Here is a 23,353-nt window from a genome sequence, read left to right as displayed (position 1 = left end):
TTTTAAGATAATTTTAACTGTATACCGAGTGGGTTCCACACTCGCTTCTGACAAATCAATTAGCAGTGTGTTGACTCATCTTCGTCGACGCCTCCGGCTTCAATTAAGCACCTAGCTGGAACCTGTCACATCAAAACCAAAGCCGGAGACGCGCTCTCCATTCGTCTTCTTAAACAAGAAGGAACGATCCATCAAGAACAGTCATTTAGCATTTAGTTGATTTACTTACCGTAACGCTAAACTGTTTTTAGTCGCCACCCACTGTGAGGAAAATAACTCCAGCTCCATATTTTCATAGTTCAGCTATCAATGAATATATATCGTTTGGTGTGTCCTCAAAAGTTGAGGAAACCTCTGAGTTGCCAACAAGTTCCACGTCACTTAAGTGGCGGCGGCGTCTTAGCGCTACCTTTCGCTAAGGCAGATCAAAGCGTGGCCACATGACACTTTTTCTTTAACTCGAAGCCGACACGAGCGTGGTGGAACGACGGCGTCTTATCAATTATGGAGACGCTCTCACACACCATTTGCATCATGACTTGTGCTTTGCTTCTAGCCGTAGCTGCGACCACAACGGCGTGACCGAGCCATCTGCACAACTTCCACACACACACACGTACGGAAATGCAACACGCATAGCCGCGCCGCAGCAGAGGATTGATAATAGGGCAAATTAACTGTAGATTCGCAATGAAAGATCAGTTCATTAAAAATGCATTAAGTGTCAACGGGTTCAGTTGATGCTAAATGAAAGGAGGAGGGGAATCCAGATCATCACCATATTCCCCTCAGACGTGTGGCAAACATTGCAAAAGATTACAGTCTGTAAAAGTACGGATATTGTGGCTGTTTTACATAAACATGGCTACAAAACAAATTTGCCATTGAAGTGGTCGGCAGTGTTTGTCCCAAATGCATTTCGCCTCGGCCGCTGTTTCTTTTATCCGAGCCGTCTTGTTCCGTTCAGGCTTGTCAAAGTGCAAAGTCATCGGCGGGACAGCGGCCACCCTCAGAGGAGGCCCAGCGTTTAATTGCATCCTGTTTAAACACATTCGTTTCGCCCTCGTCGTCTTTTCCTTCTTCAAAGTCTTGACACGGATTTGGCTCTCGCTGCCTGCTTGCGTGGAAGCAAAGTGAGACCCGGCTAGCCGCGCTGTGATCTCCATACTTGAGGAGTTTTCTCTCACCCAGGACTTGAACCTTGCATTTCAATGCGGCCCCGTGATAATTCCGACCATGAGGAGGATTCCACGCATGTGCGTTCGCACACGCTTGAGCGTCAGTCTCTTGCAATGCTGCTGAAAGGGAGATGATGATTATGCAAATGAGCACTGTCTCTTTCTGAAAGATTAAACAGGCCTCTGATTGCTTTTACATAACCTTCACTCTCACCCGGGCCGACGCTGTCCTCCCCTCTGTGCGCGCAAATGTACGTAAACACACGGACACACTCCATTGTTGCGATGGATGACGCTTGCTTTGTGACCTTGTGCACAGTTTGTATGATTTTTCTTTTGCGGTTTAGCAATTGCAAATTGGTATTGAACACAATAGAGACAAAAATCCGATGGATGGATGGATGGATGGATGGATGGATGGATGGATGGATGGATGGATGGAGTTTATGATGAAGTTAGCACGTTTGACTAATGAACTCAATGGCCTCATCACTTAGCACATTTCTCCATTAACCCGGTGTTGCGTTCAAGGACGCCGGATAAATTTGATAAACAAAAATAAGAGGCCTAACACTCAAGCGCGCTCTCGCTGGCACACTTGCCGACACGCCGTAGACCAGAGATGTTTAATTAACTCAATGTCGGACCACCCAAGGACATCCATTCAATGCACCCCCCCCCCCCCCCCCCCCCCACATACACATATATTTCCCTGTTTACTCAAGTGCCACTTGATGATTTAAAAAGTAATCAAGCTTCAGTAGGCCCGGGATCGCTCCAACCCTTCATCCGATACACAGTGTAATTATAAAAGCGATAATAGAAGATGCTTCCTTCAGGTGATCTTATCCTGCGTTTTAATTGGTTCAGACTACAAAACATCATTAAATGTGCAATCTAAAAGTGGCGAGATCCTAAGAAAACACTTGTCGTTTTCATTTTTATAAAAAGAGCATTTATTTCAAAGTTTGTTTTTTTTCGCTTCGTAGATTGAAGCACATAGTAAAGCAACGGTACAATGTTCAGAAAATATAAGTGTGATGCTGAATCATTTTATTTGTTTTTTTTTTATCTTAACATGTTTTTTGTCATAATACTGGAATATCTGTATGTATACTAAAAAATAAGAACTTTTAAAATTGTACAAATCGGTACCATAAAACTCGACTGAAGAATAAAAACCAGGCGTTTTTCTCTTGAGCGACAAACAGGTCGCTTCGCCGGATTCCTCGAGCGGGGAGGAACCGCGATGAAACGCCAAATGACGGAAAACAAGCCAAACGAAAAAAGGCAAAGGAAGCAAAACAAGCCAACGCTTAACATTTCGGCGGTACACCGGCCAAAGAGTTAAACGTGTCGCCAAAAGTAACAACAATCCAAATAACAATAATAATGATAATACTGATAAAAAACAAAGTGATAATAATTATAATAATAATAATATAATAATTAAAAAAAATGAAATTTAACCACTTAAAAAAAAATGACGTCCTGGCTTCTCGGGGTGGACGGGGGTATATGTGTTTCCTGAAATGATTGCAACACATGTTGATGCAACAGATGTCGCCCGGCCTTTCAGAAAACACCTCCCATCGTGTGTGTTTCCAACGAGTGTAACGCTCCACTCGTTTTGCACATTCTCTTGCAAACACGGAGGCTAGCTAGCTTGTGTTTTTTTGACTCGAAAATAATCAAATGAACAAAACACAACAACGGATGGATAGAATGCACGGCGAGTGTCCGTTAAGGCGGTATTTAAGATCTCACAGGGTTTTTGTTTTTTTACTCGTTTATGATTGATCATCATCATCATCATCAGTGGAAGTAGGGTTGCAAAATTGTGGGAAACTTTCCATGGGGACGAATGGGTATTATTTAAAGAAATGACACTAACCCAGGAATTTACAAGATGGAAAAAGTTGCCTCTTAACTCATTCAGTGCCAGCTCAGTTAAAATCGATGTTGACGGCAATGGCAGAGTGAATGAGTTGGGCAAGGAGATCATTTGAGGTTGTCTACTTGTGGTAAAACAAATCTTTATATTAATGCTTGAAGAATTACCTTTGGATTGGATTACCCTCAATTCAAAACTAATTCCTGTGAAAAGTTTCCAGTTTGGAATATTTTTCAAAATCCCCCCCAGTTTAACGTCCGGTGGAAATTCACTGGAAATATTTCACCCTTTTGCAACCCTAAGTGGAAATGATTGATAGGACACAAATCGAGGGATCAAAACAAATCATCATCCACCGTTTTGTACGTCCAATCCGGTCTTGTTTTTTTTTTTATTGTTTGTTTTTCACCACAGGGATTCAGTCCTGGTTTTCGCAGCTACTGAAGCGTCTTACGTCGTTGGTCTCGTCTCGTGTGTGTTGGCCTCCGGAGTTGTTGTTGATTTATTTTAAGGCCACCGTACTGCCAAGACAGTATCAACAACCCAGAGAGTCAGTCCTTAGCAGTATCGCACAGCAACAACAAACGGCGGGACCGTCGGTCCGGCTCGGACGGCGATCTGGAGGGACCCCGTCAAGGGGGTAAAACCTCGAGGACGTTTGTGAATCCAGTCCACAAAAGTGTACACAACCTCTAATTTCAGCTAAACTGTTTTTTTTTTGTTGTTTTTTTTGCACTAAGTAAATTCCAAACACACACTGGTGAAGTGATACATTTTTTTTCCCCGCCCGATTCCGCTCCGGTCCGTAAGCGGTAAAGTCGGGAGCTCTCGGCATTTGTTACTCGGGAGGAAATGGGAGAAAGTGGGGAAGGCGTCGGCGCAAAAATCCTCATGGAATCATCGGAATTTGTTGTTATTCTGGAGGAGGTCCACCGTTAACAGTCATCGTCGTCATCGCCGTCGTGAACCGAGCAGTCTTTGGTGCCGTACAAATCGGCCAGCTTCTTGAAGCGTGGACCCCAGCTGTGCAGATAGTCATAATCCAGGTCAGATTCGGTGGTCACCGATTCCAGAGAGCTGAGCGAGCCGGCCAGGGAGCCGCGACCCTCGTAGCCGTAGATCTGGATGGAGTCGTAGGGCGGCGCGGTGGGATCGCCGTCGGCCTCAGCGACGCGCGTCTTGATAAAGTCGTCCACGTCCACGCTGTTGGCTGCCGGGTGGCCGCCGGGTCGCAGGGGGAACTGGAGCTCCGGTTTCATGTCCTTCCTTGGGTGGAAGCCGTTGGCGCCGTCTGGATTCTGAAACCAGACTCGATGTTAGGGTTTCTCATCAAGGCTTAGTACGGGTGGCGTCGGGATTCAAATTCGGGTTACCTGCAGCGTGGCGATGTCAAAGGCCTCCGTGTCCTCCTCGCCGCCGCCCTCGTCGTCGTAGGTGATGATGTTCTCTCGGATGTCTTCCTCCTCAAAGACGATCAGAGGCTCTTTCTTTTGGCGCCGCAGTGCCACAAACAACACCACGATGACTGCGGGGCACACAATCAAACGCTTGCTCCAGCAGATTGTAACCGAACCTCCGGCGGTTTAATTACGATGCAATCGTCATCCGAGGATATCTAATCGCGGTCGGTGGGCGGGCGGTTCTCGGTCGAGACGTAAATCACCGGAATGTTTTCCAGCTTACCCAGGAGGATGACGATACAGGCGAGGATGGCGATGAGCGCGCCTGTGCTCAGGCCGGCGGGCAGCACGTAGGGCTCCACGTTGCAGGACAAGATGGTGTCCTTGCTGTCGCAGGAGCACACGCGCACCGTCAGCGTGCTGGTGCTGCTCATGGCCGGAACGCCGTTGTCGTTGATCTCCACCGGCAGGAAGTAGACGTCCTGCGTCAGGCGGCTGAATCCCTTACGCAGCACGTAGATGCTGGCCGTGCTGTCTGTGTGGACAGGGGACAGATACTAGATGGTCAGCAGATGTGCTTTTTTCTCAATTCGGGAATTGCGTGTTTTGAATTTGGGTTTCAAGGAACCAAATACTTGAAAATGACTAGATGAGCAGCTTGAATCCAAAAGGGCAAAGCTTCATTTGCTCAGATGTGAGCCGTCGTCTGTTGCTACGTGCTAAGCTGCCAACACGTCTGTCTCGTGTCTTTGCTTCTATTTCATTATCACCACGGATTCCTTCTCTGTGTCCACTCGTCCGCTCTGGCTGTTACTTGAAGATTCTCTCGTAGCTTAATTCAATCACGACGCCCCCCCGAAGACGTACGGACAGATGGATGGAGACCACAATCTAATTAATGCGGCCCCCAGGATATGGAGTCATACTTGTGTGGACGTGTATGTGTGTGTAGCAGAAAGTTAGCGGTGATGCTAAGGTGGTTCACCTCTGTTGTCTTTAAGGGAGAAGTTGTGGTTGTGGGCCACCTCTGGCGCCAGGCGGAAGGTGAAATGTTGACGATGAGCCATCTCGTCTTTGTCGACCGCACTGACTGTTTCGATGACCTGCGATGGATGACACAAAGACAAATTAGGGTGTCAAATTGGAGTTGTGAATGGAGGAGAGTTTCACTGAAGGGTTTCTAGTGCTGTTCAGGTTTGAAGCCTTTCAAATTAGAATTTGTATCTTCAAGTGGTTTTCACAATGATCTCCATCCTCACCTTTCCCGGTGCGACGCTTTCACACATGAGCACTTCGTTGTTGGTGGCAAACTCTGGAGCGTTGTCGTTCCTGTCTTTCACTTTGATGTTCACGCGTACTTTGGTGTCCTGATGGTGGCCACCTGCGTACACAGAAAAAGATATTCCGTCAATCAAGCCCCGAGGGTGTATTTTGAGTATCCCACATCGGCAAGGCTTGTAAGACTGGCCGCCATCATGCTTGCTGCTTCCTCCCACGCGTCTCACACAAACATTCTGAGCGCTTGCGTAATCAAAAAGCTTCATAAAGGATGCATCCTTGTTTCCTTCCTTCCACTCAATTTTCTTCCCTTCCATCCTACTCTTTCTTTTGCTACTTTTTTGTTGTTGTTTTTACCTTCCCTGCACGCGTCCACCATTCTTAAAAACGTCCATTGAAAAAGTGTAGACTTCCTTTAGCACCATCTATGACATAAATAGGACCGAGCCTCTCATTGACCGTTTTTTTAGCACGTTAGTTTTTTCAGGAACGGAAACTGCAGCTCACTTTCTGTTGCGACTGGACCCTCTCATTTGAATTTTCCAGCACCCCGTCATTAGCAGGCTTCTACTTAGCTTCCCAGGGCCCCCGTTAGTGGTTAGCCTAGCCTGACTCTGCGGGCCACGAGCCGGTTTCCATCTGGCCGTCTGGCGTCGACAGCGCCGCGGGGAAACCGCACGGCACTTGGCGAGCCGGAGCTGCTGGCCGCGGAATGCCAGGGTGGGGCCCCTTGTGGCTCGGGGGGGGAGGGGGGAGCCGACTGGTCAATTTGGATTTCTGCCTTTGGTCTTTTCTCGCTGCATCGGCCATTTTTATTTAAGTCATAGCTACACGACATAGATGTTTAGATGCATGACTTCACCCCGTGCCATTTTGAGAGTTTGATATGATTTCTCTTTGCTGCACTCTGGAGGAACTCCATAACCCCAACCATGCATGACTCACCAATCTCAGTGGCCGACACAGAGATGTTGTGCCAAGCCTGAGTCTCTCGATCCAACGGTCTGGTGGTAGTGATCATGCCATCCTCCGAGTTGACGCTAAAGAACTGCTCCACGTCCGTGTAACGCGGAATCATGTACCTGCAAAGAGGCGTTCGTGAACTCTTAGTCCCAAACCGGCCTCAGGTCAAACTGTGATGTCGTCATACCTGACTGGGTTGTTGGCAATGTCCGTGTCCTTGGCGTGGACGCGTCCCACCTGAGTACCAGCGGGGGCGTTTTCCTCCACCTCAAAGGTATACAAGGGTGCTACAAATACAGGGGGCTCGTCTGCATCCTCCACTGAAATCTGCAAAAGTCATATCACACATTTTAATCAGGTGATTCTTGAATCACTTATCAAAAACGTACCTTTATCGTGGCCTCATCCTTATATGGCCCCCAGGCCAGGTATTGGGGGTCCACATGCACGTTGTATCCCTCTACCTTCAGCGTGTACGACCTCTTGGTCTCAAAATCCACTCGCTGAGGACGACACACAAAAAAAACCCCTCATCAGTTTAGTGTCAGCATTCCACACGTTGGACCGGCCGGTGCGCTGTCCTCATCTGCTGCTAGGGGGAGCTGTTGCTACACGAATGCAGCTGCTGCAGTCTTGCAGTGACTGACAAGCAAACGTGGGGAACCCCAAAATATATGTACCGTAGTTATATAATACCACCCCAACCATCGAGAACACAATTGATTAGGTGGTCGAGTAATGTTCTAGTCCAGTGTTCAAATGACTGTCATCGGCCACAGATTCAATTGTCCCATATTGAACAGAGCCGTGATTCGATTACTTTGTATTCGTGGGAAGGCACTGACACACAATAGCCGACAACGCCGAACGCTGAACTGTGCTTGGGAGGATTCTCTAAAAGAGGACAGGAAACATGTCTTTGTAATTGCTTTACATACATTGAAACGCTTCTTTTTATACCAATACTAAGAAACTCTTCTTATGAGTCCTTTTGCAACCTCACTTTGAGCACCACTGCTTTAAACCTCCTCCAGGGCAAGCAAGTTTCAAGTTCTGCATAGTCAGCCGTCGTACGAAAACCATAATACGCTCTCGTGCGGTGCCAAGAGTACCAGTTTGGGCTTATCCGCATCTCTGTTGTCTACGTAATGACAGTAAATAACACTCTTCGCCGCATCAACCTTTCTCCCGAGAAAGCGGGATAATAACACGCTTTCTCCTCCCTCGACACTGTTTTTCCAGCAGCTGCGGGAGCTTTAACATGGCAGACGTCCCGGGTGAGAGCTTGATCTCCTCATCGGCAGTCCGGAGTGTCGCTTAATGGAATCCCGACGGGAGGAGGCAGGCCCGTAAATCTGCTGTGCATGTATAGGCGCCGCGCACACACAATTTAGCTGGTGTTAACGTGGATTAAAATGCTCGGCTGCGTTCGGAATTGTTTACTCATTGCCCCAAAAAAAACCCCAAAACACTTCCCTTTCTAAGATCTTTCAATGTATCGCGAGCGGCTCACCTTTCAGCCAATCGTCAGACACGGCCAGTCGAGCACCTGTAGCCAAATGCGGCTCGCTGCATTAACCGGGTATTTTTACGAGCGGCGTGATGACAGCAGTTAAGTGATCACAGATTTAATTAGCGGCAATACAGAGCGGCGCAAAACATCTGTTCCGTCTCGACGAGCTGCCCGTCGTCCCCGACGCAGATGCGTCAAACTCAAGTGAACTTGTTGACTCGTAAAAGGTTAACAACGCGGAAGAGTTGAAGCGTTTAGTCACAGTGGTCGGATGTTCAAATGTAAAACTGAACCCATGGCGATATAGTAATTCTTCACACGGGATAAAAAAAAAATATGCCTCCAAGTTTTGTCAATCGCCGATCTACGTGTGTTGCGCCACCATTTGTGATCCAATATCTGCTGCTTAAAGAGTAAGAACACGCTCACATATTTGTTAGCCAGCCTGTGGTGTTTCTCATTATCTGTTAGCGTTAAGCTAATGACCAAAAGTTATTTAGTTGTTTTAAACCTACGACTTCCATTTCTCCGTTTAGTTTGACAGCAAATTTCAGTGCCATTAAAGCCTCTTTTTATAAAATGATGTAAAATAATACAAAAAAATTGCCACACTAGCAAATCCCAAAAACTTGCCATGTGACGACAAAAGTGTCAAACTGTTTTTGGGCGAGATTTAACACAGACCCAGATCCCTACCTTTAAACAATACCCGAAAGAACTTGAACATGTCAGCGACAAACTCAGCGGGAAGCCAATGTCACCGAGGTGTCCCATTTCTTTCATTTTTTTTTTCCATCGCTTTGGTCACACTCCGGATCGCTCGCTCACTTTCATTCATGACATTATTCACAGTGACACACCCACAAACACACATTCGCATATGCACACACACACACACACGCTTCTTAATATTCCACAAAGTGCTTTCGTCAGGACACAGTTGAAAGAGAATAGTTGATTAAAGCTCATGCCGGTGTGCGTGAATGTGTGAGTGGGAGAATAGAGATTAGTGAAGGCTTCTCCCGACGCAGGTTTCAAAGTGTTCAGGTGTCTGTGTGTGTGTGTATGTGCTGCCTCTAGTGGCCAACAGGTGATGATTTCCCCTGAGAGGCATCAGGACTCAATAATCACGAAGCGGCGCATCAGAATCAGGACACTGTAATCAGATCGAGTCCAAGTGGGTCTCATGACGCGTGCAACTCTCACTCGCTCGCACACACATGCATAAACACGCACGCACACACACACTTCAAATCAGCCTCGGGCTCTGATGCCGTTATTACAAGAGCCGTAGTGAATTGGAATGAAGGATTTTTGGGGTGATTGCTTCCTGTCATCATCCAACACACATGCACACTGAAGCTAAATGGATCGTAGGTGTCAAAATATTTTCGGTTATGTCATAATTTGCACTTCTCAGTCCTTCAATTCCTTCTATTTTTGCAGTTTCACGATTTTAACCATTCTGCTTGATAGCCACAATTTCCTCTCGAATAAAACTCTGGATGCCGCTATTAGATTCCACAATCTTTGCCTTTGTCTTCTTTCTGTAAAATGTGTCAAGTGGTTTTTTCAGCTTCCTTCTGACTGATAGATTCGATGTGGCATTTTTGTTTTCTTTTTCTTATTTTAAAATGGAAAATCTGAGCTCCAAGCAGGACAAAAGGCTGACATGTGGGGCTCCTCCCTGGTAACCACACGAGAACGTCCAGTGCCTTCATCTTTTTTTTTCTTTTTTTCAATGGCCAACAAGTCATCTCTCATGTGTCTTCTCGGCATTGGATGTGGTCAAGAGTCGCATTGAGCTCGCTCGCTCGCTCGCACAGCTGCCCGCCTCCACCGCACTTTTTTGGATAACGCTTGAACTCGAGGTTAACCACATCACCCCGACCCACTCAAATGGGTTTATTTCTTTTTTTTTTTTAAATTCATGCTCTCATTTCCTGATAGCAACGGAAAAGAAAAAAAACTAAAGCCGCCGGAGTCTCAGAGTGGCGCTGAGCTGCTGTATCGAGACAAAAGAAGATTTGTATCGATCGAGTCGGGTTATAGGCAGAGATTTTCCCACAGACTGAATAACAGTGAGCTGGCTGTCCAGATGGACGGATGGCTTTGTGTTCTACGTAGACAGGAAGTGCAGTTACTGGGCTCAAGTCTGAGTTGAGAACATCCTGACCTCCAAACTTCTTCTGTCCAAAACATTCTTTTTAATGGAAGTAGAATTACCTTTTTGAGCTTGATGATGGCCTCCCTGGTCTCCGAGTCGGTGCTGAGCTCAAACATCCCCAGACCGTCTCCGTCCGTCAGTCGGTAGTTGACCATCCCGTTGTCACCCATGTCGGGGTCCTTGGCCTTGACACGGCCCACCTCCTCACCCTCGACTTTGTCCTCCGGCACGGCCATGGAGTACACGCCTGCAGGGAGGGGTGACACCAGAGTCCGATCGGATCGCGGTTTGTTAAATAAGACGAGCCTAGAAAATACGATGGGTGGATCGATGGGGCCGGTAGATAGTTGAATCGATGGGTAGATGATGAGATGGATGCTCTTTGTCTCAGGCTCCGCCCTTTCCTGCAGGGCCAATACTCGCTCATTTGTATTCCCCTTGCCTCTCCGTTGCCCTCGTTCCACTTCTAAATCTCGGCATGTGTTCTTACCTCTCCTCCCTCCTTCGTCCTATTTCTCTCATGTTTACCTCCACCAGCAAAACATCCATTTGGGTTTTATTCATACGGAAGATCAACACTCTCATAGTGTGACATTACTAGCGGGATAAGGTGCTAACTTGACTATTTCCCGAGCACGGAAATCATCTTTTCAGGTCAGGATGTATTTTGTATGGCTGGATGGCGGTGCGTTTCGTTTCATTTTCCAGGGCGACAAGCTCGACGAGCTGCGGTGGCAGCTCACAAAAGGAGTTTGTCGAGTAATTGATACGTGCCAACAACGATGTGACGGATCAAGAGCAAAAGAAATTCTTCTTTTTCAGAGCTTTTTGCTTGGGCTTTTGTTATCGCCCGTGTCGCTGAATTGTATAAAAGTCAAGTCTCAATGCTTGTTCTAAAAGAGAAATAATGACGGGGACGGGAAGAGAAACCGGAAAGTGGATGATATTTTTATTTAACAAAAGAAAGAGGCAGAAAAATCCTTTATGATTGTCGGGGGGGAGAGGGTATTTTCATTTTTTAGCTCCACTGCCTCTCTCAAAGTGCTAAATATGTAATCAGCGTCCTCATTGGCGCCATCTGGAATATTCTTTTCACAGGTGCTCCCGCTCGTACTTTCCAGATGCTCCGCCTGGTGATACGTGTACACTGTAACTGCGTGGCGGTTTTTACGGCTGCTTTTCATGTCGCACTTTATCGCGCACAGAAGCGGATTTGGTGACATGTGTATTCATAATAAATCCAAAGTAAAAAAGTGACGTGCACTCACTCTGCGGAAACTTGGGTGGGTTGTCGTTGACGTCGGTGAGTGTGATTTTGACTTCGGTGGTCCCGGACAGGCCGCCCATGTGGCCGCCCATGTCCTTGGCTTGGATCACCACATCATAGTCCTGCCGGGCCTCGCGGTCCATGTTGGGCAGCGCCGTGCGAATGATGCCTGCAGGTGTGGAGATGCGCTTTGAACTTTTACAATCAAATCTGTGAAAGCGGTTGACACGGGAGGCAATGGAAAATAATAAGGGACAGGTGAAAAGAATCCTGAAAAAAAAATCTGAAAATATCCAAAAGTCAATTAGCTGGCCTAGCACCAGTGGGTCCAAGCACGGGGGGAAGTGCCCCTGTGGCACGCCCCTCTAGGTCCGCCAGTGCTACTCGGCAGGATTCATCCGATTGCTACCAAATATAAACCAGATGAAGTCGACAAATAGGTAAATGATCAATTTTCAAGTTTTCATTGCGGAATATGGGTGGAACGTAGTGACAAACTTGGACTCAGCCTCAAGCTTCAGTATCATTTGTTGAACCAGAACAGACTCGTCCAACAGAATCAATTCAGAAATTTGAATCAGGTTTGGCAGACAGATGGACCGTGTTAAATTGCCAAGCGACTGAGTTTTTATCGGTATGTGGGCGAAGCGTGGCAATAAAGTTTGGTACGAACCCTCTCGGTGAATTTATCGATTTCAACCAGGTATACTGCACAGATGAACGATGCTAAATTGCCAACCTAATTATTTTTATTCACGGTGTGTGGGCGGAGCATGGCAACAAATAAGACTTCAGCTTCTGTCATACCTCACCAGACTCCTTCCTGCTACCAAATTTGAAATCGGTGGACTAGACAGATGGGCAATACTTAAGAGGAATGTTTTTGACTTTAGACCATGGGATGTGTCCAGGACAAGTTGACAAATTTGGACGACGGCTCCTCCATAAACGGAGCGTTAAAACTGTTACTCGGCTCCTGTTGTAACCGAACAGACTTTTCCAAGGCAGTTCAATAGTTAGCCCATTCAAACCAGGTGTACTAGACAGATAGTTCCCGCTAAAGTGCCAAGCTTTTCACCACCATGTGTGGGCGAAGCATGGTGCCAACGTTTGACGAGTCGCCGTGAAAAACGAAGCTCGACTAATTCAGTTTTATTCATTACTTCGTTCTAGGATGACGAATGGAAAAAAGCAGGATTATTCTACAGAGTGCCAATCCACTTGATGCCCCGTTCCAGCGGTGAGGAAGTGATTGCATGTTTGATTCTTCCCGTCTTACCCGGGGAACCAGGCCACAGCCGCGTGATCTCATAGCAATGGTTGACGTGACCTCCAGAAATCAAGTGTGAGATTATTTTTCTATATTTCAAACACTGATAATCTGCTGATGTGTGTTGAAGTTTTTATGGTCACGTCGGGCCAGCTGTGTGTGCATGTGCGTGTGTGCATGTGTGACAGCACGCAAAGCTGATAATCTCCAAACCAATTAGAAATGTGAGCTTTGGATGCGCGCCAGTCAAATGGCCGACACCGCTCTGATTAGCTCAGATTTACTCTGCGCAAATCCACCTTCGAAAACCCGCCGCCACGGCAACCGCCTCTCGTCCCTCCCCCCGACTCCCACCAACTTGATGTTTCTCTGTGTGAAGCACTGTCATCTCCACTCTGTGTGACCCCCGCACATCCATCCTGTTATCACCTCGTGCTGTCCAAATGTCAGGGCCAGGACTCCGTAACCACCAAACTGAGTGCTCTGTTTTTTTTTCTCACCACTTTGGAGTCATTATATAACAGTTATCTTTATGTATTTTTGTCATTTGAAAATTCAACCTTCTCACCTGTTTGAGGCTCCACTGAGAAGTACGGTTGTCCCTGCAGGATGCTGTACACCAAGCGGGCGCTGTTTCCGTACGTGGGGTCATCGGCGTCGGTGGCCGTGACCTGCATCACCGACGTACCTGCCAAGCAAAAAACCCAGTTTGACTTGGTTCACCAAAAAAAAGGAGTTGTTCTGCACAGCCAGGAAACGAGGAGCGCTTGGCAACGTTTGCATGGTGAGCACGTCGACCGACGCGCAGCGAGCGGGACCGCTCGGCTGTCTTTGTTAGTCTGCACGCTGCTGTGTTAGCGGCACGCTACGCTGCGGTGTTCAAACCTCACTGAGGAATGAAAGAATTTGGATTCCAAGCAGATAGGACGTGGCAAGAGAAACCTGGAGGCTTGAAAGCCTCATGTGAAGGCCTAAATTTAGTTTGAAAGCCTGAATTGAAATCATATTTGGAACCCTTCACCCTGGTTTAAAGCCCTACTTTTGAAACCTCAGGGTTAGCTTAGGCTTTTAATTCAGCTAACCTTGGCTCAAACCCCTTCTTGAGCCATCATTGAAAATCATTGCTCATGCCTGACTCGAGTGTTCAAGTTTCAAGCGGGCCGACCATCTTGAAACGAAATCGCTCAAACGTCCTTTCTCTGGAACGGCCGGCCGCAATTTCAGCGGCGTTAAGAGTTCCCGTGACCGCAACCAATCCGGACCCGAGAGTCTATCAATATCGGAAGCTCTTAGTCTGGAGAGCCGCAGCCGCTTGATTCCTTTTAATGTACAGGCTAATGGCGCGGTTGTGTAGCCTGGCTTCCTGTGCTCGGGTTACCGTGACAATCGATCATTCCCGAGAAAGAACGAGCATGATGAGCTCCGGCAAATACTTCATTAACGCGCGCCACTCACTTGCTAGCTTTTGGACGTTGACCTTTGAGGAAGTGTTTGTTTTACTCACCGACGTTGGACATTTCAGGCACCCTGGCGTAGTAGGGCCCGTGCAGAAACTCCGGCGGGTTGTCGTTGATGTCCTGCACCTTGACGATGAACTCTGAGGGCGGCTCCAGAGGCTTGTTGGTATCTCGGTCCACCGCCTGCGCCGTCAGCGTGTACTGAGCCTGCTCCTCGCGGTCCAGCGTCTTGGTGGCATGGATGTTACCCGTCTTGTCGTCGATGACAAAGATGGTTCCCGCGCCCTCGCCCGACAGGATGTACTTGATGTTGCCGTTGCCCGAGTCCACGTCGGAGTGGAGCTGCGGGAGAAAATCATATCACGCTTTGAGTGGAAGATGCTAAGACAGACTTTAGTGTGTGTCATTGGAAATAAGGGAGATGTTTAAAGGTGACATGTTCTCAGTTCTATTAAGTTCTTGTTCTTTTACAAGCTCTGGAGCGTGAAATATGACGCTCCCTCCATGTCATCTCACTTGTTTTGATTGATTCGGTTGTTGAGACTCGATGCCACCAATCACCACCCCATGCACTAAACTTCAGTTGTTTTTTTTGTTTTTTTTAACCCCAGTTTGTTTCTTTTCTTTCAGGCAATTTATATGATCCAATCCCTGAAGCAGCAGATTCGGACATGACAGTAAGTACCTCAGTTGTGCATGAAAATCCAATACTCAACAGGGATCCAAGTTACAAAACTTATTATATATCGCAAAATGCAGAAATATCCGTCAGACAAAATCATTGCCATATAAATCAGCGCAATATAAATCGCCGGAATTTGTCGCAGCTATAAAAGTTGAAATCAATGGCCAGAATAGATTTCGCCCGCCACCCCACTTCCCCTCATTGGCATGTTGTCAGCGGCTCAACTCACCCTTCCCACCAGAACTGGATCTGGTCCCGTGTACTCCTCAATGACAAAGAACTGATTCCAGACCCATCCTCTTTTGGACCTGTGCAGCACCTGACCCTCCTTGCCCACCCTGGGCCGGTGTCTGTGCATCGACGTGTGACCTGCACACACACACGTTGCCACAAATGTTTTCTTTCCACTCGGGGTTAGCGCCAAGATATGTGTGGGCTGCAAGAAAACACGTCAATGGAAATCCCAGTTGGACATCAGAGTGAGAAAATGTGTGTGGGAGGCAAATGGAGTGTTTTAATGACAAAACAATGGGAAAGTACCCCTGCCCCGCCCCCTCCCCTCCCGCTTCAGCAACAAATGTATTATTTTAACGCCAACATGTCGCACCTGCATGTCTATGTCTGTGGGGGCGATGACCGAAGGAGTCGTGCCCTCTCCGACTCGCCGTTGCTAGGCTACAAAGGGCGCAGAGTCCCGCTAACACCAGGAACGCCCTCAGCATCATCATCGTCATGGAAGCCGACCCTCTCTCTCTCTCTTGTTCCTCTCAGTGGAGCTCAGCCCCCACTGAGGTGACTTCCTGTTTGGCGAAGGGAATGTTGGGAGTTTGATTTCACGCGGGACAGTTGTCGGCGTCGTTTTCTCCTCCGATCCTCCGAGCCTGGAAGCAAACAAAATGTTGGAAATTCCGATGATGCTCAGTGTGAAGAAAGATTTCCTGTCTGATGTTCGGCAGCCTTGTTATGTGACTCGCCTTTACTTAGCCAATCAAGGCTATCTGGAAATGAATTGGCTTGAATTAATTTGAACAGCTGATGTTGAATCAATCATTGCCAAAGAAACTTTCCCTCCATTGGGGTCATTTCATTGGCTGCCCACTTGATCACATGACCAGCCAAACACTTCCTCTCTATAAGGCGTTCTGGGGTCATTTCATTGGCCCCCTGCTTGATCACATGATCAGCCAAGCAGGTAGCACCGACAATTAATCCTACCTGGGCTAATTATGCCTGACACTTGATGGATGGGACTTGTTGGAGAGGTATGTTTTAGGGAGGGGAGGGGGGGGGGGGGGAATAACCTTGGAAGCAAGAATGTTCTATTAAGGACATTTCAAGCTTATTGTGCACCGACTAGAAAAGCCAATTAATTGTAGGAAGGCTAATGAAAGAGAAGAAAATAAACCTTTATTGTCAAGCAAATTTCTACGCCAAACTGAGTAATTTCTTAAAGCCCAAACCGTTAATAAAACTCCAAGAACCCCACCAACTTATTTTAATGGATGCAAACTGTGCAGAATCTCAGTCGGCTGTCAAAGGATCACCAGCGTGTCAGCGTCAATTAAGCGTCAACCAGATCCAAACGTTGAAATTGACCAAACATTGCAGCGGTGTTCTTATTTTGCTTGGCTGCCCCTCATCTGTTATTTAGAAGCAATGTGCCGCTCTGATAGAGAAACAGGATATCTTATAAAGAAGAGGGGCAACAGTGTGACCCTCCAAATATGAAACTTGAATTTAATCTGTTTTCTCTGAGGACAAAAACATGACAGGAACATCTTGTCACACATTTTGGAATAGGTTGGTTTTACCGACTATTGTGAAATTTGGTGCATATGAAAAGACCCACAAAAAAAAAAAGCCATTATAATTGGAAGCTGCCATTTTGTGTCCTGTTCCTAACATTTTTGAAGCGTATCTACTCGACAGGTGAACAACTTTAAATTGCAAATATAAGTTTGCGCGGCATGTGGGCCGAACATGACGGCCAAATTTGACGAGGTGCTATAAAACAAACTTTTGTGGCACCGCTCAGATTCCGCGCGGGGGGTGCGCACAAAGGCACATTCGTTTAATTTACCATTTTGATGTATTTATTTCCTCCTCAGACTTGGCCAGAGGTGCAAGAAAGAGCTGGCTGTGCAGCAAATGAGATAACGACTCCCTCGGGTGAGTAAGCCCTCTTTCACCCTCCTACTTCCTGTGTCTGAACACATGACTCAAGAGTCGCATTAGAACAATAGACAAAGTGTGTGTGTCTGTATATATTTATATACGTGTGTGTCCCTCGGGTGGCAAGAGTCACGGGTTGGTCGAGACGTTTGTGATTCATTGGCTAACATTAGACTCCACGCTGTTTTGGGAGTTTTGAGGGGGGGGGGGGGGTTGCGACCTCGCTAACTGACACCACATGTGTCCGAACAAAGCTGGAAATTCACACGCCACTGTTTAAGCGACACGATTACATTTCAGGGTCAAGTGCGGGGGGTTGCCCAAAGTGTGCCTCAACCCCCCCATGTACCAGATTTACGATGTCACGGCAAGCCGGTTTAATAAATACGCATTTTAAGTATTTTAAAATACTTCCCTGTAAGATTAAATGATATAAAAGTGCTTTTTTGCCAACTTGCTTTCTTCAGGTAAGTGGTCTGCATACACAAGGATTATATTGTCTACATGTGCTGATCCACCATTTGTGTTTAAATAACTATTGTTTAATGCGTAAAAGCGACAAGCTAGTTTCATTAGCCAGTCTCTGGCTTTTTACATTATTTGTTAGCATTAAGCTAAGCAGATTTGTTCAAAGTGAGTGGTTGTTTTAAATACACATCGTGTAATTAATCAGTTTAAATTAGGTTAATAATGATCATTTTCCCTTGTTAACATTGAGTATCTAGCACCAGTCCTGAAAAGTAGTGCATTTTTTTAAAAAGACCACTGAAATGCAAATTTTTGTCATTACCATTTCCCGATCCACGTGCAAACTCGGACTCAAACCTCCTCACCAGATGTGAGCTCTATTTTCTCCTGTGTTTATCCCACGGATGAAATACAAACAAAAACAAAACGAGGTCATGTGAGGGTTATAATGAGATTTTCTGTTACTGTAGAGGGAAAAAGCAAATCTCTCGAGTTTGTCTGTAAGGCTGCAGATGCACAAAACTGTAGAATTTATTTCGATTTTGTACCTCCAGAACTTTTACTTAGCTTGATCGGACACGATGTGGAAAAAAATAGTGATGGAGAGGGGTGTGGCCAATCAGAGAGCAGGAAAAATTAGACATGCTTTGCATATTGAGAAGATTTCACAAAAAAAATATTTCCTGTCGCATTTACAAGTTGAATCCATGAAGGACATCATCCTTTCATTATTTGTCCTTTACAGTGTGACTTTTCTTCTTCTTTTGGTTTCTCGCGATCTCACGGATTCTCGTTTTTATACGTGTGGGTTCTCCAGGACTGTACTCTGATGTTTTCATTTTCTGTGTTCTTGGAGATGCTTATTTGTTACTCACACACACCCACACATAAGTTCACCCAGGGTGACTCATTTGCATGGAAGTCGAGTAAAAGCTTGAAATTTGGGACACAATCTAGTGCGAAACTTAACACCTAATTGCTTTTCAATTGGGTGACCAGTTGTGTGTGTCCTTGTGTGCGCGTCTTGCGATCCAAAAAAAGCTTCTAAGCGTTCTCAGCAGTCATGTAAATTAGTATTAATGACCTAATAGCGCCACTGAAACTCCAAGTTAGTGTGTTTGTGTGTAAGCATATGTATAGTACAGGTGTCCATGACTGTATGTGTGTGTTACATTGTGTGTGAGCGTTTGCACGTGTGTATTTATCTGATCAGCACTGAGCCATTTGTGCAACTCAAGTGCTAATTAGCGCCCACAAGCCTCCAGCGTTTGCAGGCACAGTCACACATGACGAGTGTAGTACTACATTAGCGTGATGAATGTAAATGTCATGTGGTCGCACAACAATCCGCTTTGCTAGGCCGTTTGATTCATGTTTGTGGAGTCGCCCACGCTTTGATGCACGTTCCGCGTCATTGAGCCGCTCGCTCGCAATCTTTTATCTTTCGCCTGGTCTATTGTCATTTACTCGTGTTTTGGGATTGCCATTTTGTCCTTGTCTGTTGACGGTGCGGTTGCATCATCTTTTGTTCTTTTTTGATGCCTTGTGTTGCAATTTTCATGTTCCCATAACATTACCGATTATCATAAATTCTTTATCTCCTGCATAGAACGACTTAATTAGTGCTGTAGTGATGAGCTTACGATGTCACGATGGACAGGTGTTATACTGCCCCCAGGTGGAAAGGCGGGCACACGAGAAGGAACAGCACAATGGCCGTTGAATTTGTTACAAAAACTTTCTATTCATTTAAATGTCAAATAATTCGAGATACAAATGCTTTGTGTTACGATCGTGGTCACGGAACTGATTCCACTCATATCTCAAGGCGGTACCGCATAATCCGAAAATGTATTGACTCATAAAATCTTATCTTGTCCTAGCAATACCATTAGCTTTCTTTGCCTAGCAAAAAACAGCTAGCCTAATGCTAAAACACAAACTGAACCGCCGTATCTTCTGCTTGTAAGCATTTTTTTTTGTTTTGCAACACTGCTCGATGGAACGCAGAACGATTAATCAAAATCATTTGGAAGTTTATCTGGTTTTCTTGTACGAGAACATCGTGACTCAACTGCGCGAGCAGCCTCATGTTCTCAATTATGTGGACATCATTTAAAACAATGAATGTTCTGTTCCAATTACCCCTTCACAAACATCCAAATGCGTATCCCGAGCTTCCTTTCTACCCGATTTGTCCTCTTTTCGGAATTCCAGAAATTTTCAATGGCCGCCCAAATGAGATGCATCCAAGCCGGAAGGGCGAAACAAAGCCGTCGCAGATTAGCCCGTCGACCGACGCTTTTGGCGCACTTTAACGACTTTCTCCACCGTTTAGCCCTTTTAATTACCATTCGCTAATCTCCAATGTTCAATTTAAAATGGGGAAAGAGGGTGTTGCTTTGCGCTAATGTCACAGCCGTGGTCATTATTGACTCAAATAGAAACTCGGAGGGCACTCTCAATTAACTGGCATCTTAATGAATACTCCTCACGCCTTCACTCCGGCGCCATATTTCTTCATTTATCTGGCTTTCCTTTGCTCTTTCTTCTTCTCTGTCACAGCTCAGTAGTGTCTGCAATGGCAATTACTGACTCGCAGTTGAAATGACACAATAATTGACTGTTGCACTACATTACCGTACATGCTGCAAAGTGAATATTAATAATCATAGGCTGCTGATTTTCTTTTGTTTCTCCCCCCCCCCCAGCCTCTCGTGTATTATTATGGATCTAAATTAAGGTTTGAGATGCTTTCAAGTAGGGCGGTTAGGGTTAGGGTTTGAAACTCAGGTTATGATGTTAAATTTGAGTTTAACTATAGTTTTTAAATCTAGGGTTTGAAAACGAGTCAATGTTACACTTTCAAACGAGGGTTAGGGGTCGTGGGCCAAATAAAGCTACTGAGGAAAATATGTATGATTTATCATCAGAGACTAAAATAAGTTTTATTTATAAAAAAAAAACAAAAAAACAGAAACATTGTCCAAAAAGCTCATTCCAGAAATGGGGAAAAAAAATACGGCTAGCAAAAAGTGTTAAGTAGTCGGAAAGTTACTTCAGCAACAGTCTAAATGAGATGGAAGAACAATGTTAAAAATAAAAAAAAAGTATCCAAGAGGCAAGACCGGCAGTCCTACTTAAAGTTCAGAATTAATGCCGGTTGACTTCCAGCCAGTAACCTGATTTACATAATAAGCAGGCTTGTAATTGAGCTAATGATGCTATCAACACACTAAACCCAACTTACTGGATATGACCCAAGCATTAAAAAGGCAAGGCTTTGGAAATAGTTTTGGAGAGGGGAGAAAAAAAACACCCAGGGCTTCCACTAATACAGTACAACCATTACATTTAGAGGGCGGGACTGCTGATTTTGAATTTCAAGCCTGTTTTTAGGGTTCCTCTAAAAATCCCTAAAGTGCTCTGCAGCTGCTAACGGACGACTCTGAGGAGGTCACGGGCGAGGTTGCCCTGGCTGCCTCTGCTTTCTTGAATCCAAAATGGAGAAGCAAGCAGAGCAACCTGTTCCGACAAACCACACCAGCACTCTGTAGTGTGTTGAAAAGAAATCAAGTAGCTCCCTGTGTCCCTTTAGGACATCTGGGCGCGTGAGAGAGAGAGAGAGAGACAGACCGAAAGAGAGAGAGAGAGACTGGATGAGTGTGTGTGAGATTGAGTCAGCGTGTGTGTTTGTTTGTGTGACAGTGTGTGTCCACGTGTATGTGTGTGTTTTGCCCAAAGGGAAACGTCTGGAAACGATTTGAGCCTAAAGGAAAAATAAAATGCCTGAGATTCTTTTGGGGGACAATCGGCCGCAGAGAGAAACCAAATGATGACTAAAAAGAGGCCAGACCTGAGGAAAATCAAATATTTCTACTTCTCTCTCTCTCCTTGTGTGTGTCTCGAAGTGCATGTGGTTACACAGTGGAAGAAACGCTGGCTCAGCGTATAAAGAGGTGGTGATTCTCGGCAAAGGGGAATCCAACTCCTGACATTTCCGTGTTCGGTGGTCTTCCGCGCCACAAGGGGGCATTACTTTTGTATGTGTTTAGCGCACAGCTCATAAAAAAAAGAAGCGTCGTTAAAAGGCAGGTGGTTGGAAGGAAGGAAGGAAGGAAGGAAGGAAGGAAGGAAGGAAGGAAGGAAGGAAGGAAGGAAGTTAGGAAGGAAGGAAGGAAGGAAGGAAGAGAGAGAAAATACAGGCTTTGTTGTCCAGCTCGGCCAAACATGCGTGTCCAAGGACTGTGGAGTAAAGATATTAAATATGAAACATGAGTGAGATATCAAAGAGGAAGCTGCAACGCTACGTTAAAATCCTCTTTTTTTTTCCCCCCCCCCCCAAGCCCTCCATTCTTCCCCTCAGTGACTTAATCCTCAGAGGCTTACATTTGTTGTTTGTGTGTGCGTTCGTCTATCTGACATATTTGAATATTCCCCGCCTCCATACGTGCCCCCCCCCCACCCACACACACACACACAAAAGGCCTCCTTATTCCAAACGTTGCTTCGTAGGAATTTGTGTGATTTGATAAAAAAGAGAGAAGTCAAACTAGCAAAAAAAAATAGGAAATAATTTCAATTATTCTGTAATAATTTTCCAATTTTGTCTTTCATATCAAATAGAAAAAGCTGTCAAATTAATGATATCTGATTCAAAATATACCCAATAACAAAATGGATCATTTCTTCCTAAAGGCGGATTAAAATGTGTTGTGATTCTGAACGTTTCAAATCTCATTTTAGGTTTCCACAAATGCAGCCTTACCTCTCCAAAGGAAAAGTTTGCAAAGTGAAGTCACATTTGTAAAGGGTTTAAAACGTCCGAATGTTTATTTAACTTGTCTGGGTTTTTAGGCAGCAAACAACTTTTGCAGCCGAGCAGAGCAAAGTGTAATTTATTCCCCTTTTGTGTGTCGGCGCACCTTTAAAAAGCTGGCCACGGCTTTTTATTGATGTGTGCTCTCCTGTATCTCACTGCCGATCAGTCAGCCCCGCAGGCTAATCAATACCAGTAAAGGGCATTAAAACTCGGCCTGCTGCCGTTTTTCTGCGAATCTCCGCCCTCGCCGACTAATACCTGCCGCTTATCACACCTGCCAGACACCCCGTCACTGTCACTATTTGACCCAAAAAAATATAAATGTTGTGACGCTTGCAAGGCTACATGCTAATATTTGACTATACTCTCAGCGGCCACTTCATTAGGGACACACACATTGAAATAAACGGTGGATCTTTTTGACATTTTGATTCACGAGCCAAAGTTTTAGACGGTGTGAACGCCGTTCGTCTTTTCCGTTTTCCAGCCTGAACTTGAAGGATTAGAACGCGTGGTTTTGAAATCGGCTCGTCAGCCTGCCAGCCTCTGATAAGCGCTTTCAGGATCGATTAGATCTACCTTTTTAATCTATTCAACTCTTCGAGGCCATTGGGGGAAGGGAGGGGGGGGGGGGGTGCTTCAAGCAGTTGTGGTGGGTGCGATATGCATGACTTTCAGAAGGCCTGACCAGAAGGCAAATGTCTTATTTTTTGAACATGAGATCATATAAAATGTGTTTTTACAAGTTCTCTTGAAGACGTCGCTGTAGGCCAGCCAAACAAATAAATTTCCGCTGAAGCATGGAAAGAAGGTGGATGG

At 45.8% G+C, this 23,353-nt stretch overlaps 2 protein-coding genes across 3 annotated transcripts in view; one reads left to right on the top strand and one right to left on the bottom strand.

The window, feature by feature from the left end:
* lnpk (lunapark, ER junction formation factor) overlaps positions 1-13,686 on the top strand; it is a 42,615-nt gene extending 28,929 nt beyond the window's left edge. For both annotated transcript variants that reach the window (XR_007485069.2, XR_007485067.2), the window contains exons 20-21: positions 12,834-13,005; positions 13,539-13,686. The gene's annotated coding sequence lies outside the window, so the exon portion shown is untranslated. The remainder of the gene's footprint in view (positions 1-12,833; positions 13,006-13,538) is intronic.
* cdh11 (cadherin 11, type 2, OB-cadherin (osteoblast)) overlaps positions 2,111-23,353 on the bottom strand; it is a 45,144-nt gene continuing 23,901 nt past the window's right edge. The window contains exons 3-16 of the mRNA XM_049735914.2: positions 15,680-15,953; positions 15,302-15,441; positions 14,435-14,729; positions 13,499-13,618; positions 11,662-11,829; positions 10,453-10,640; positions 7,103-7,216; positions 6,901-7,040; positions 6,696-6,832; positions 5,732-5,853; positions 5,458-5,575; positions 4,756-5,007; positions 4,446-4,597; positions 2,111-4,370 (exon numbers count right to left, since the gene is read on the bottom strand). Coding sequence (XP_049591871.1) covers positions 4,008-4,370; positions 4,446-4,597; positions 4,756-5,007; positions 5,458-5,575; positions 5,732-5,853; positions 6,696-6,832; positions 6,901-7,040; positions 7,103-7,216; positions 10,453-10,640; positions 11,662-11,829; positions 13,499-13,618; positions 14,435-14,729; positions 15,302-15,441; positions 15,680-15,806 — 2,436 coding nt within the window. The 5' untranslated portion in view covers positions 15,807-15,953 and the 3' untranslated portion in view covers positions 2,111-4,007. The remainder of the gene's footprint in view (positions 4,371-4,445; positions 4,598-4,755; positions 5,008-5,457; positions 5,576-5,731; positions 5,854-6,695; positions 6,833-6,900; positions 7,041-7,102; positions 7,217-10,452; positions 10,641-11,661; positions 11,830-13,498; positions 13,619-14,434; positions 14,730-15,301; positions 15,442-15,679; positions 15,954-23,353) is intronic.

This window comes from Syngnathus scovelli, chromosome 12 (genome assembly GCF_024217435.2).
Source record: "Syngnathus scovelli strain Florida chromosome 12, RoL_Ssco_1.2, whole genome shotgun sequence".
Lineage (NCBI taxonomy): Eukaryota > Metazoa > Chordata > Actinopteri > Syngnathiformes > Syngnathidae > Syngnathus > Syngnathus scovelli.
The sequence above is the reverse complement of the archived record's forward strand: the minus strand, read 5'-3'. Positions and strand labels throughout refer to the sequence as shown.